Source organism: Prionailurus viverrinus, chromosome B3, assembly GCF_022837055.1.
Source record: "Prionailurus viverrinus isolate Anna chromosome B3, UM_Priviv_1.0, whole genome shotgun sequence".
Taxonomy (NCBI): Eukaryota; Metazoa; Chordata; class Mammalia; order Carnivora; family Felidae; genus Prionailurus; species Prionailurus viverrinus.
In genome coordinates, this window is record NC_062566.1 from 130,671,198 (window position 1) to 130,685,896 (window position 14,699).

Below are 14,699 nucleotides of genomic sequence, written 5' to 3' on the forward strand. Positions count from 1 at the left end.
AAAGAAATACGAATGGCCCATCAGCACATGAAAAGATGCTCAATATCACTGATCATCAGGGAAATGCAAATCAAAACTACAATGAGATATCACCTTATACCCATTAGGACAGCTATGATCAACAAAACAAAACAGAAAATAACAAGTGTTGGTAAGGATGTGGAGAAATTGGAGGCTTTATTGTTCCCACCCTATTGATAGGAACGTAAAATGGTTTAGCAGCTATGGAAATAGTATGGTGGTTCCTCAAAAAATCAAAAATGGAATTACCATAGGATCCAGCAATTCCACTTGCCAATATATACACAAAAGAATTGAAAGTAGAATCTCAAAGAAATATTTGCACACCCATGTTTATATCAGCATGATGCACAATAGCTGAAATATATAACCAACCCAAATATACCCTATGGGATGAATGAATAAGCAAAATATGGTATATACATGTAATAGAATATTATTCAGCCATAATAAGGAAGAAAATACTGACGTGTGCCCCTGATGAGGGTGGGTGATGGGTATTGAGGTGGGAACCTGTTGGGATGAGCACTGGGTATTGTATGGAAACCAATTTGACAATAAATTTCATATTTAAAAAAAAAAAGAAAGAAAACACTGACATGTGCTACAACATGGACGAACCTTAAGGATATTATGCTAAGTAAAATAATCCAGTCACAAAAGGATACAGACTATAGGATTCCACTTACATGAGAGACCTAGAACAGTCAAAATCCTAGAGGCAGAAAGTAGAAGGTGGTTGCCAGGCGCTGGGGGAGAGGTAGAGAAATGGGGAGTAATTTAAAGGGTACAGAGTATGGGTTTTACAAGATGGAAAGGGTTATGGAGATGGATGGTGATGATGGCTGCAGAACATATGAATATACTTCATACTAATGAACTATACACTTACAAATGGTTAAGATGGTAAATATTATGTCTATTTTACCCCCCCCCCCCCCACACACACACACAAAGAAAAATCAGAAAACTACAAAGTCTAGGTATGTGTGTGAATTTCTCCATGGTCTATTGACTTCAATAACTCAAGAAATCACCCAGAGGACTTCCTTCAAGATTCACAAGCTGGTGCAAATTATTGCCACTGTGACTCATTGTTAGTGACGGAAGTGTGTCACACCCTCAGGCACGTGGGGGAAGAAAAAAAAAGCCAAAAACCATTATCTTGTTTCATATACCCAGGTAATATCATTAGGGGAAAAAAAATAAGACCGTTTTAACTCTTTCAGCTTTCAAGAAGGAGCCAGGAATAGGATGTACTATTTATTACCCACACAGCAGAACTAGAACGCTAGACTCAATGAGCAACTCCTGCCTCTCGGAACCACACTCTCTAAGCCAAATAAACAGAGGCATCATTCCAAACATTTTCCTGTTTTGTTGTTTCTGCAACTTACTTTCTTCTGGACTAGGAAAGGGAAAACTTTTCCCTTTGTTATTTCTCAAGTTTATTTTTTTCTGGACTGGGAAAAGAAACAAACTGGACCGTAGATCAAATCTGTCATAATGTTTCCCTCACTCTCCCAGTCCTGTTGGAATCATCTATTCCCATTCCTTTCAAGAAAACAGATGTCATTTTTCTAATTCTACAAGATAATGGACACATGTGCAGAGTGCACGGACAGACAGACACACATGCACCCCATAAGCCAAATCCCACCACCTGATGCAGTTTTCTGGACCCCTGATGTCACCGTTTCCCTGCAAAAGCCCACTATCTCAGCCCACCCTTCCTGCTGCCTTGCCCATAGGCTTCAAAACAATAAAAATTTCTTTAAGAAAAAAAGAAATGAAATGTTTTTAGAAAAGACTCAAGTCCTTTTTTCAGTGTCCCAGAGAAGAAACTATACTCAGTTAATAAACAATCTAGTTTTAACATTTTAAGAAAATGTTTTTGATACCTTTTGCCTTTTTTTCCTTTTACCCCCAGCCTTACAACACAGAAAAGGATTGACAGGGGACTACAGTGAGGTTTATAAATATGAATACACACACACACAGGAAGTAAATGCAGAAAATACAAAGATGTCTGTTGCCTCTTTTTGTCTAAACTCAATAAAAACAAAATCACATTTAGAAAATAAACTTCATCTCTGCTGTCTTTTAAAGCCAAGAAAACCCAAACACACAAGCAACACAGATAAAAATTTATTTACAAGTGGGTTTTTCTTAAAATAATCACAATACTTGCCTGGGTTAAGAATTCTGAGTTTCTTCTTTTCAGACGGTCACTTGACATCTCTGTATGCCCTGTTTTAGCTCAGAGTAACTTAAGGAAAATAACATTTTAAAATGTATTTTTTAGGGGTACCTGGGTGACTCAAGTTGGTTGAGCGTCCGACTTTGGCTCAGGTCACAATCTCGCAGTTTGTGAGTTTGAGCCCCCACATCGAGCTTGCTGCGGTCAGCCTGTCAGCGCAAAGCCTGCTTCAGATCCTCTCTCCCCCTCTTTCTGTCCCTCCCCCGCTTGCGCTGTCTCAAAAATAAATATTTAAAAAAATGTACTTTTGTAAAAAACCCTACATAGTAACTCATCAATATATTATGAACATGAGTATTTGAAATAAACTAAGACAGAAGGAATTTAAATTAGGACGATTAGTATATGAAGCAGTCATATAGAAGGAAAGACCAGGAACAGATTTTCTGATCTTCTATTTGCTTGCCCGTTGCATGAAATCCATCAAATTCTATATGGAAATATTCTGTATGTTCTGATACATCTGCTTGAATATAAGCTCGGTGGTGGGAGTGGGGGTGTTGTGTATTGGGTGTATTCCCAGCACCTAAAATGAGTGGCACAATGTAGTTACTCAATAGTTATTTGTTGAATAAATATCCCTGTGTTCCAGGATGATGGGCATTTACCCTGGAAGACTCTACTAGAAGTCAGAGTCAATGACTTTACTATCTTAGGCCAAACTCATTTTCAGATTTTCTAGAAAGAAAGTGAAAACCGAGCACGGGTTTTGGTAAATGGCAGGGAGGGGAAGAGAGGGAGGAATGAGGGGCAGGAACAGGATGGAGGAAAGGAGGAGAGGAAGGGACAGTGTAAGAATTCTGTACACTGAAGGGAATCTGAATTACAAGTGTCTTCTATAAAAAGAAAGAAGATACAGTATCAGGAAGCATATAGGCACCTCATATAACCACCTCCTTACCTTCCCACCTCTATCCTTCACTGCTCTCCACAGGCTTTCCTTCCTCCTCGAGGACTCTCTTCCTTCTGGTGACTGTCAGTCCTCCTTCCCGGGGCTCCTTTTCCATTATGAATAAGAAAACATTCCTCAGCAATCCTCCCCACCTTCCTCATCTCCAGACTCATTACCTGTTGAGGACACGTCCTTACCACTGAGACATACACGGGGTTAGGCGTGCTTCTCAGACAGCATCTTGCTTGAGTCTCTTCCCTAAATTCTATCACAGTAGGCCTCCAAATCTCTCATTCTATCCTCCAGGACTAGAACTGTCAACAAACCCATCTTCTACTCACCTATTCTACGGAAGTCATATGGATCCTGTTTGGGCTGCTAATTTAAAGAGGTTATTTACATCTTACAGGAAATGTTCAAAGCTGGATACGATCTAAGTAACCTTCCTATTTTATACAGGAAGCAAACTTAACTGCAAAAAAACAAATGTTTTAGATAAATTAATATACTTTTTGTGCTTGGTAATGATATACATGAAGCTGTTGTCATGCAATAATAAGGTAAAATGTGATTACTATCTCAGCAATCTACAAAATTTAGAATTAAGTGTTACTGAATAGAATCATAGGTTTTAAACACTGCTGAGAATTTCAGAATTTTTTTTCCTAGGCCAGAACTCATAGTGTGAGGCTATCATGTTCTTCTTTTCTATAATTAAGAAATGCGTCAATGAATTTTAAAAGTAAATTTGCTAAATAATCCAGCATTATCTCTCTCCACAAGATGATATTAGTCTTTAAGCCCACTCTATTATGCAATAAGACATGACTCAATGTGTTCATTCATTTTTCTTCTGTTTGTCCACTGCTGTATCCCAAACACTCAGACCACTGCCTATCAGTTAAGTGGATGAGTAAACAGATATGTACTTCCTATGTGCCAGGTACGATGCTGGCCTCAGGAATGCAGCAATAAACATGAAAACTGCAGGGTAGAAGATACATTGAACAAAAATCGTGTAATTATTTAATGACAATTATGATAAAATCAATAAAGGAAAATTACATCTGAAAATAGCCTCTAACATTGCCTAAGATGAGAAGGCAAAGACGTCTGAGGAACAGATATTTAAGTGAGCACCTAAACAAGGGATTTAGCAAAGGGAAGGGTGAAAAGGACGACTACTACACTTAGATGAAATGGCATGTGTGAAGATGTTGAAGAAGCGAGGGGCGTATTGCCTTCCAAGAACTGAAAGCAGATCAGTGGGAAAGATGGGGCTGGAGTCAAAGGCAGAGCTCAGATAATGCAGGGCCTTGTAGACTTAAACATTTTGGACTTCACACCAAAAGCAATAGGAACTAAGGAGTGACAATCATATCTGTATTTAAAAAATTATCACCCTGGCCACTGCGTGGAGAATGGTTTGGAGGGAAAACAGATGGAGGCAGGAAACCAATTAGGGGGTGAGAATAGAACTTACAGGTGGGAGGCGATGCTGGGTTTGACTAGGGAATTTACAGTTGGGACGGAAAAGCGGGTGGATTCAAGATCTCCATAGCGCGTATGCTACCGACTAGGGTGACTGATTTGAGCGCGGGAAATGAAAGACAGAGAAGCTCCAAGGTGGCTCCAGGCTCCTTTTATTAAGATAGGGAACAGTGCAGGCCAGATTGTGGGAGAATGGGAAATCCAAAGTTTCGCTTGGGATATGTTCGAGACAGGATGTCCGTATCAGCCAAATGATAGTGGAGCTCATTAGCAAACTAGGGTAGAGATATAAATTTGGCAGCCTTGGGGTGCAGTCAGTTAAGTGCTCGACTATTGGTTTCGGCTCAGGTCACGATCCCAGGGTTGTGGGATGGAGCGCACACTGAGCATAAAGACTGCTTGGGATTCTCTCTCTCTCGTTCAAAAAATTTTTTTAATTTATATTTGGCAGCCTTTGGCCAGTAAATAGCAGTTGAAGCCATGAAAATAGAAGAGATTGCCCTGAGGGGCAAAGTGGAGTGAGAAGAGAAAATGGTCTAGGACTGAGTCCTAAAGAAGTCCCAGTGTTTAAAGTGCACAAAGACGAGCCAACGGAGAAGAAAGAAAAGGCTAGAAGGCTAATAAGACAGCAAACAGAGCATAATAACATGAAAACTAAGGGAAGACATGGTTTCCAGGAGGGAGAAGGGCACCTGGCTGGCTTAGCATGTGGAGCATGTGACTCTTGATCTCAGGGTTGTGAGTTCAAGCCCCATGTTGTGTGTGGGGGCTATGTGTGTTAAAAAAAAGAAAAAAAAATCAGAGATGCTCCTAATTCCTTCAGCTGATTTGATTTTCTTTATTTGAGCCTCTAAAGCATTTTGACCATACCTCTAATCCTGCTTTTTACTACAATTCTGCTTTATGCTATTTTATTCCCCTACTAAAATATAAAACCCCAGAGTAAAGAGTGATGGCTTAGCCACCTCTACCCCTAAAAGCACCTACAACAGTTCTTTGCAAAAGGTAACATATAGACATTTTTACAATTATGAAGTACACAAAATGGCTCATTTAAAAATTTAGTTGTTTCAAGATCAAGTCTCCATATACTGTATAATCAAGAAATACTAAAGATTGAGAAATTAAACTAAAAGACAGCAAGAGCCACAGTCAACAAAATCTGTTAAAATAAATCTAGTCCTGGGACGCCTGGGTGGCTCAGTCGGTTAAGGGTCCAACTTCAGCGCAGGTCACGATCTCGCGGTCCATGAGTTCGAGCCCCGCGTCGGGCTCTGGGCTGATGGCTCAGAGCCTGGAGCCTGCTTCAGATTCTGTCTCCCTCTCTCTCTCTGCCCCTCCCCCGTTCATGCTCTGTCTCTCTCTGTCTCAAAAATAAATAAACGTTAAAAAAAGATTTTTTTTAAATAAATCTAGTCCTATCATGAAGGGCAGATATTTTTTTTATCATCCTCCTGCCTCAGAAACTAAATGGTGACTCAGAAAACAAATTCCATGGCATGACAATATGAAAATCAATACTAAATAAACATCATCATCTATCTTACTCAGTGATTTAGCTCAGTATGGAATCAGATACCTTTTAGTCATCCGAGAAGACATACGGAACTTTCTGGACATCTGCTGCTGTTATCAGAGTCCTATGGCTTAATATAGTTAGATAGTTAATATAGTTATCATTATATAATTTAATTTACTTACCAGTTTTAACTAACAAAATAGTTGTTTTAGACATCAGATCTTCCATACATGAAAAAAATTTAAAAATCAGTAATTGCCAAGTTAAAGAAATCCCACCAGGAAAGGACTAAAAATGCAGGCAGCATTCATCTTCAGACAATTTACCCAAAAAATACCCAATTCTGGAGGGTAACACTAACTCTTTTAATATCTTTTAAAATATTAAACCTCTATTTCAAAATGGACATGGTACTTCATATACACTCACTTTTCGTAATTCTTTCAACTCAATGTTTCAGCCAAAACTTCAAGCATTTGAAATTGTTGAACAGTAATTTCAGCTGACCCACCAAGAGAACACAAGTAGATGTCTGTTAATTTTATGCATCAACCTGACTGGCCAGGGGTGCCCAGATTACATGTTATATCTAGGTGTGTCTGAGAGGATGCTTCTGGACAGGATTAGCATTTGCATCACTGGGCTGGGAAAATTTCCCTCCCCAATGTGGGTGGGCATCTTTTGGTCTGCTGAGAACCTGAATAAAATAAAGGGAGATGAAGAAGGAATTGATCCCTTTTTTCCTGCCTCACTGCTGAGCATCTCATATTCTCCTGCCCTCATACTGGGATTCATACCATTGATTCCACTGGTTCTCAAGCCTTCAGGTTCAGACTGAATTATGCTGTTGGCCTTTTTGGGTCTCCAGCCTGTATGACAGATCGTGGGATTTCTTAGCTTCCATAATACATGAGCCAACTTCTCATAATTTAAAAAATATGTATTTTTAAAAATGTATATATACACCTTGTTGGTTCTGTTTCTCTGAAAAAACCCTAATATAGTATACATAGAGATATTTTATCTGGTACTTCCTTCAATATACCCCATCAAATACCAAAAGGAAATAACATATCCTTTGAAATATTGCCGTCATGATATAAAATAGTGAAATTTACTGAAAATTTCTAAAATCCTTCAAAAATAAACAATTATTTTATTAAACAAACAGTAACAATTTGGGGGGAAATTTTGGGAAATATGGTTTCAGTACAATAGTATCACAGAATTTCACATAACTATATTTAAGCAGAAGTTCACTTTAGCTTATTTTCAGCTCATAATTACATACGTTCACAATGCCATTGGTTTCTTCTTAACGGTCTGGTAAATGCTGGAACTGATACACTTCAATGATAATTTCCCTAGGAGGTCTGCTAAAAGAAAAAGTCATGCAAAACCAAATGAAAGCTGAAGAGTGATGTTGTATTTTGACATGGGCTGTAGCTACCTAATTGTATCAATCTGAAAGCTTATACATAAATAAGCACAGTGTTAGGGATTAGCATTGTATAAACTATCAGCTATCAGTGTGAACCCTTCCATGGCTTTCTCTGGTCATCTAGCACCATTTTGATTCCCTTGTCCTTGTGATAAGTGGGTAAAGGTCAAGAAATACCCGAGTAAAAACAAAGACAAGTGATTTTTGCTTACTATCTCATGTTTTTATTACCAGCTAATGTTTTTTCTCATAATTTGAGTAGCTATTAACAAAAAAGTGTGTTTCTTTTCATATTTCATGTAAAAGCTTCAAAGACAACCAGAATATCATCTGTATTCGGTACCTCTCGCACCAGAAAAAGGCTTAAGTAAAACTAATTAAAATATTTGGGAATTTAGTTGTGTCAATACTACCTACTCTAACTGAAAGGTCTTTTAAGTGAAAAGATTTTTTTTAAATTTTTTTTATCTACCTATGATTCTAAGACATGCAAGAAACCAAAAAATCACACTTTCTCTGAAATTATACATTGTATACATATTGCAAAAACATTAAACATTAAATAATTTAAATTGAGTTAAATACATGACTACATATAATAAATTTAGGAATTGGAAGCATTAATAGAACACAAAAAACTGCTCAAATTAAATTCTAGATTTAAAAAAAACCAATAAAGTCTGTTATTTATTGTCCAAAAGCCAAAATACCTATTTGGTGGCTATTAAAATAGGTGCATTTGCAGAGGATTTTTAAGGCAGTGAGGCTACTCTGTATGATACTACAGTGGTGACTATACGACCTTCTGCACTTGTCAAAACTCACAGAATGGACAATACCAGGAGCAAACCCTAAATTTGGGTGATAACACTATGCCAATGTAGGTTCACTGATTTTAGCAAATGTATCATTCTGGTGGGCTATGTTGATGATGAGCAAGGTGTGTGTATGTGGGGGTCAGGGGTACCTGGGAACTCTCTGTACCTTCCCGTCAATTTTGCTGTGAACCTAAAACTGCTCTAAAAAAATAAAGTCATTTGTCTCAAAGATGTAAAACACTACAGTCAAGGTGATTTCTCTTGAAAGTTCACGTGAGTACTGACCAATATTTCATTGTTCACAAATCTCAGAAAATTATTTCCAAATGCACACTGTCAACACCACCAGTATAACATAAACTCCAGGGAATAGAAGCAAAGAATGTGTAAATTAGGCATATTTTGTAGCTTGTGGAGATGATACCTAGGAAAAAAGGAATTAAGGGTTTACTTGAGAAAATCTTAATGAGACATACAGAACATAAGAACTAGAATGAAGAGGGTATTCTAAAGCTATACCAAAGTATCTTCTGGTATAAAATATCACCATCTACCTCCTGGCATGTGTGCACAAGGTAAGAGAGAAAGAAAAATGGAAGACCGTGACCACAGAGCAGTTGGTCTACTCATTAGCAAAACTAAAGTCAGAATTGCCAAGATCAAGGCAGGCATTATCTGTTTCTCCAAGCAGCTATTCTTTTGGGGCATAGTTTGCATAGCTGACTAACCTGAAATTAGGCCCACATACTGACTTCTAGTGAGTTCCTGAGAGAAACTGCAATAGAAAATATGTGCTATATAATGCTATCACGTACAGTTTCTTAAAAAACATGGGAAAATAGCACTGTGGATTATAGAACAAGTAGTTCATATATATATATCTATATCTCTATATCTCTATATCTATAGATATATAGATATCTATATATCTATAGAGATATATATAAACACTAAAAAAAGGGAAATAATTATCATAAAATATTGAACTTGCTAATTAAGCTCATTTAGTTCTGCTAATTAGGAGGAGCTATATGGAGGATAATCATATTCCAACTCCAATTAAAACAAAGGGTAAAATATTTGAGGGAGGAAAACACAGCAAAATGTGTACACACAAGGTTTCCAATTAAACTTCAACCTTCTGGTGTTTTCATTTATTCTTGCCAAAACATAGCGTTCTATATTTGAAGTTGCTCGGAGATAAATAATTTATACAGTGGCAATGTGACACCTTATGGGTAAGAAGTAAGAAACCTAGGGCACAACTCTTCCCCGAATACCTAAGAGCTGAAGTGGTTCGATGATTCATATTTGTTTTCTGAGAGAAGAGAGGTAGCAAGAGGTAAGCAGTGGAGTCAAGATCTAATCAAGAATGACTGGCACTGAAACAGTCAGCAGTAAAGTCTTCTACATGTCTAACAGTACTAACAGAGACTTGATATACTAGATTTTAATATCTAGGGAAAGCTTTCAAAAAACCCATAAATGTAAGATAGCAATCACCACCTATGGTTGAAATTCTCATTGATTTTATAATTTATTTAGTTGCCCCAGAAATACTACTCTTTATTTCACTATTTTGGCATAGTTTTAAAACATCCCCTTTATTTTGGATATCAGATATAAGTCATCCCATTTTCTTTAATCAAATTTAATTTTCTATAAGATCCATTACACATTACAATTATGACCTCCATAAATAAATTGACAAATGTATTGATTTGTCTCTTTTCATTGGTAGCAAATTGAAATCCTAAGTCTTCTAAAAGAATGTCAAATTCTTCATCAAATTAATGTGTGAAGTCTTCAAGATGGATTTAATCTGTGCCACTTGATAACAACCTTTTCTGGATTTGTAATGGTTTCTTTCCACTGATTCACTGCTTCAGTGTTATTACTGTCTTCGCTTATCCAAATCTAGAAAGGAACAGCACAACCATTTAACAGAGTCTGAATTCAAACTGCTAAGAACTCTTATGGATGAAAGACGAGTGGAAGTCTGGTTCACGTATTTTCAATTAAACATCTTTCCATTTTTCCAAAATTTTGTTTGATTTCTATTTGAAACGTAAATGTTAAAATACTTAACCTAGTCACCCTGCAGACTGTTTTATATGAATCAATCCAATTTAAAAATTCAGCATGAAAGATTATAAAAATCATTTCTCCCAAAACAGTAATTAGTATCTTTTGTTATTCAATAAGCCTAGGAGCTCAACTTACAATTGATCCTGATCATTTGACACACTTCTGTGAGGATTAACGGAGACTAATCATGATTTAAGTTAGATTGGTAAGAAATGTCCATTTTAAGCACTTTTTACATTAGATAAAGCTGTGATTTTAATTGAAATCTAAACTAACTTTAGGTAATAGACATGAATGAATTTGAGAAAAAAGCAAAGCATCATACAAATGTAAGACATCACACTGGTTACATACCACAGAGGCAAGGTGGGCAAGGAACCCAAAGCCTGAATTCTCACCTCAGCTTTAGCACTACCAAGTGCCACTACTTTGGAATTAACTTCTGTGAGACGGAGTTTCTAATTCTTTTAAATAAAGAAACTGGAGCAGGCCACTGATTTTCAACCTTTCCCCCTTAATTTCCTGATCTGAAGAACTTTACTTCATATAAAATCTTACAAAGAATCTTAATATATGATATGAATCAGATAACGCCAGCATGCTCTGGCTGATGTAAGGGTGGGGAGACCTTGAGTCCACATTTGGCTACCCCATCATGATGGCTACTAAGGACACCAGAGAAGCCAGAGGGAACAGATGGACAGCCAGAACCCTTCCAGAATTATTATTCTTAACTGGACTCTCAACCAAGAAAATGGAATCACCAAAAACGTTATGCTGAAAATCACCTGAAATCTCCCATTCCATTCCTACATGATCGCTGAGGCTTAGTGAGATAGGAAGCCTTAACTGAATCCACTTCATGGGCCTCACGGCTTTGAAAAGTATGCTACCTATATGAGTTTTTGAGTCCAAACTCTTTCCCAAATAGGAATAAATGAAGAACGACAAAACTGTAATTTTTTAAATAAATGTTTTAGGTGAAACACATGAAGAAGTGGGTCAAAAAGTTATTATCAATCTTTGAAAATTCACATATAATTTAAGGATTTCACATAGGCTGCTAATAACATCTTGTTATCAAGCAGACAGAAGCCTTTAAACCAGTAATGTAGATTTTGGAATTTAAATTCAAGCCAAACAATCATAATTAAGATAAAAGATAATGAGCTACTTTTGGAAACTACAAAGGAAACAAGTCCCTATAGGATTGGCAAGTAAGCAAGCGTTCTGTTGTCTTACACAGATGACTAAAAATTTTTAAATAGATTAATCTAGACACCAATACTAACTATCTAAATACCACCACAACCACTGCTAACACTAATGTTTTCAAATTCAAATCTAACATTCAAATTTCAAATTCAAATGTAACATTATTCAGTTAATAGCACACAGAGTTAAACATTAAATCGAACAGGACACAGAAAGAAGAAAGTTGGATATCTTCAGCCTTACAAAATTTGATTTAAATACTTAGCGTCAAACTCAACAGTACTGAAAAACTGACCTTTCTTACAGTGTTTACAGCTGAGAAGCTCAGAAATAGACTTATTTCAGGATAAGAAGCCTGATTGCTCAGAAATTCCAACTATTTGTATTAAAGCAAAGTGTGACAAGATTTCATTTTTGTGGCAACATTAAATTTTATGATGCTGAAGAATTTTACTCTATTCAACTTCAATTTTATCCCGTATTCCCTTTGATGACTAACTGCTTTGAGCATACAAAAGTGCAAGCAAAGAATTCAAGATAAAAAATCCCTACTAACCTGCCCCACAAAGTGTCGTCTTCTTACAGAGCTCCGACTGTAAAGCTTAATGAGAAAAATAATTTCTTTTTCATTCTGTCTGAGTGGAAAAATCATAGTTTCTCCCCACTTTACTCTGCCACTGGAGGCCTTCAGTAAGCGTGTCTTCTTCTTATAAATCAACTCTCCTGAACTAAACATTGCCACCTTCACAAAAAAACCTAAACAATAAGAAATTTTGATATGTAAAATTTTATTTTAAATGTCATAAAAGATACATATCTATATGTTATATTTGGTGTGAAAATACAGATAAGCCGCTTCTCAAGATCTGACGAAAAAAAAAAAATCTGACGAGCTCTTGGCATAACGGAAAACATCTCTAGTAAACTTTATAGTTCTCATCACGCTTTACAAAAAACTACAGCAACCTCCAATGAATCTAATCTTTCTCTAACCTGAATGCCATTAAAGACTGGAAACTGGAGGCATACATGACAGTCAGCAATAGGGCAGCACACACTGAAAAGTATTATACAAAAGAGAGGGGCCAACTCTTTGGACAGCTGGAGGAATTTAGCTCACGGTTTTACACAGATAAAATTCTTTGCTCGAGACTCCTGAGGTTAAACACACACCCACTAGAGAAAATTTACTCTTTAAATAAATGGAGATAGAGAGCTTCCAGTAATGGCAGAATAGTTGTAGAAACTAACCTTCCCAGAGATTAAAATTATAAATTCTGGGGAAAAAAATATAAAAAACAAGTGCACAAGCCATTAAAGATTGACCAAAAGCAGGAAGAAATTGGAGGAGAGTCAGCTTTTACAGATGGGAACTGCACTGGGTAAAATTCAGGTTTATATAACTTTTCCCCTAAGCATACTCCCCCGTCTCCCCCGTCTCCCCCGTCTCACTGACACGTGGTCCCTACAGCTCAGGCAGAGAGGGCAGTCTGACTAGTTTGAGTAGTCATGGGATACAGCTGAGGTGGCCAGGGCAGCAAGAGAGTGAGGAGGGAACTTCCAGAAAAAAGGGAGCTGCCAAGTGAGGACCTAGATGGACCATCAGATTTCCAACGTGGAGATTATGATAATCCTGATAGCAGTTTTGATCAAAGAAAGACCCTATTAATGTCATAAATAAATTCCATCTGTGGATTTCTACTGATGTCCTTATTTCCTAGAATATTAACCCTATGTAGCCCTGGTAATTTATTCTTTTAATACCACGTTAGATTTTATTTGCTTATTTTTATTTTATGATTTTTCCATCAATCTACATAAGTGGTAACAGTCTATAGCTATTTTTTGTGTGCACTATCCTTTCTGTTTTGATATCGAGAATATGCTAACCTCATAAAGTTACTTTTTCCATCGTTTCTCATGCTTTGGAACAGCTTATATAAAATAGGAATTAAATGTTCCCTGAAAGTTTGGTGGAATCCACCAGTAAAATCATCTTGGCCTGGTGCTTTTACTAGAGGAAATTCTTTAACTACCTACACATGGTTATCATTTTATTCAGATGCTCTCCCTCTTTTGCAGTGAATTTCAACAATTTTCTTCTCCAAAAATCAATTATTTTACAGAGATCTTCAAATGAATTGATATAGTTATAAATGGGGTTGTCTTATTTATTATTGAACCACCTTCAAATTTGAAATGTTATCTTCTTCCTTGTGCCTGTTTTCTTTATTTTTTGCTCGATCCAATTTACTGTAGGTTTGTCTATTTTACTGATCTTTTCGAAGAAAAAGTTTTTGGCTTTATTGATTATGTCTTTTGCTGTTGTCTCCGTATCCACCAACTTTGGCTTTACCTTTAATTCCTTACCTCTACTTTCCTTTGTGTTTGCTGTTTTTTTCCTAACTTCCTGAGCTGAATGGTCGCTTGCATTTATTTTCAGACATCCACTGCTTTTTGCCCACCTGCAGGGATCTTCTCTTCTTGTAGCCGAATAAAGGAGCACTCTTACCCCACTCTTAGCCCTGAGGGAGGACTGACTTCACACCTCCAGCTCTAGGAACAGCCATATAAACCAGGCCTACGCAACCAAAACATCAGAGCCCCTTCTGGTGCCCAAAGGCACAGGGAAGGAAAAGTGTTTCAAGGTTTATGTGTGATATTTTCTGGGGGTTTTTTGAATTAAGTTTCTAGTTAGCAGAATACTCAACAATGGGCATAGACCTAGATAAAAGATAAATTATCTAGGCTGGTGAAATATATCTGACAGTCCTCTGGACACTCAACCTATATAAACTAATGACCCAAATAAGGAATAGCATCAAATGGATAAAAATCTAAGAGACTATGGAGTAGAGTAGACACATGGCTAAAATCTGAAATCCAATAAAGTAATTTTAAGTTAAAAGGTAAGTATTTAAGTTAAATAACAAAAGTATGATTTTAATTTTCAT

At 36.8% G+C, this 14,699-nt stretch overlaps 1 protein-coding gene across 5 annotated transcripts in view; it reads right to left on the reverse strand.

The window, feature by feature from the left end:
* Positions 1-7,319: 7,319 nt before the first annotated feature.
* Positions 7,320-14,699, reverse strand: part of TC2N (tandem C2 domains, nuclear) — a 45,268-nt gene continuing 37,888 nt past the window's right edge. For 4 of the 5 annotated variants that reach the window (XM_047864118.1, XM_047864119.1, XM_047864120.1 and 1 more), the window contains 2 exons: positions 12,302-12,501; positions 7,320-10,359 (listed from right to left, as the gene is read on the reverse strand). In XM_047864118.1, coding sequence (XP_047720074.1) covers positions 10,249-10,359; positions 12,302-12,501 — 311 coding nt within the window. In that variant the 3' untranslated portion in view covers positions 7,320-10,248. Of the gene's footprint in view, positions 10,360-12,301; positions 12,502-14,699 lie in introns of those variants that run through there. The other variant, XM_047864121.1, reaches the window with a different exon arrangement.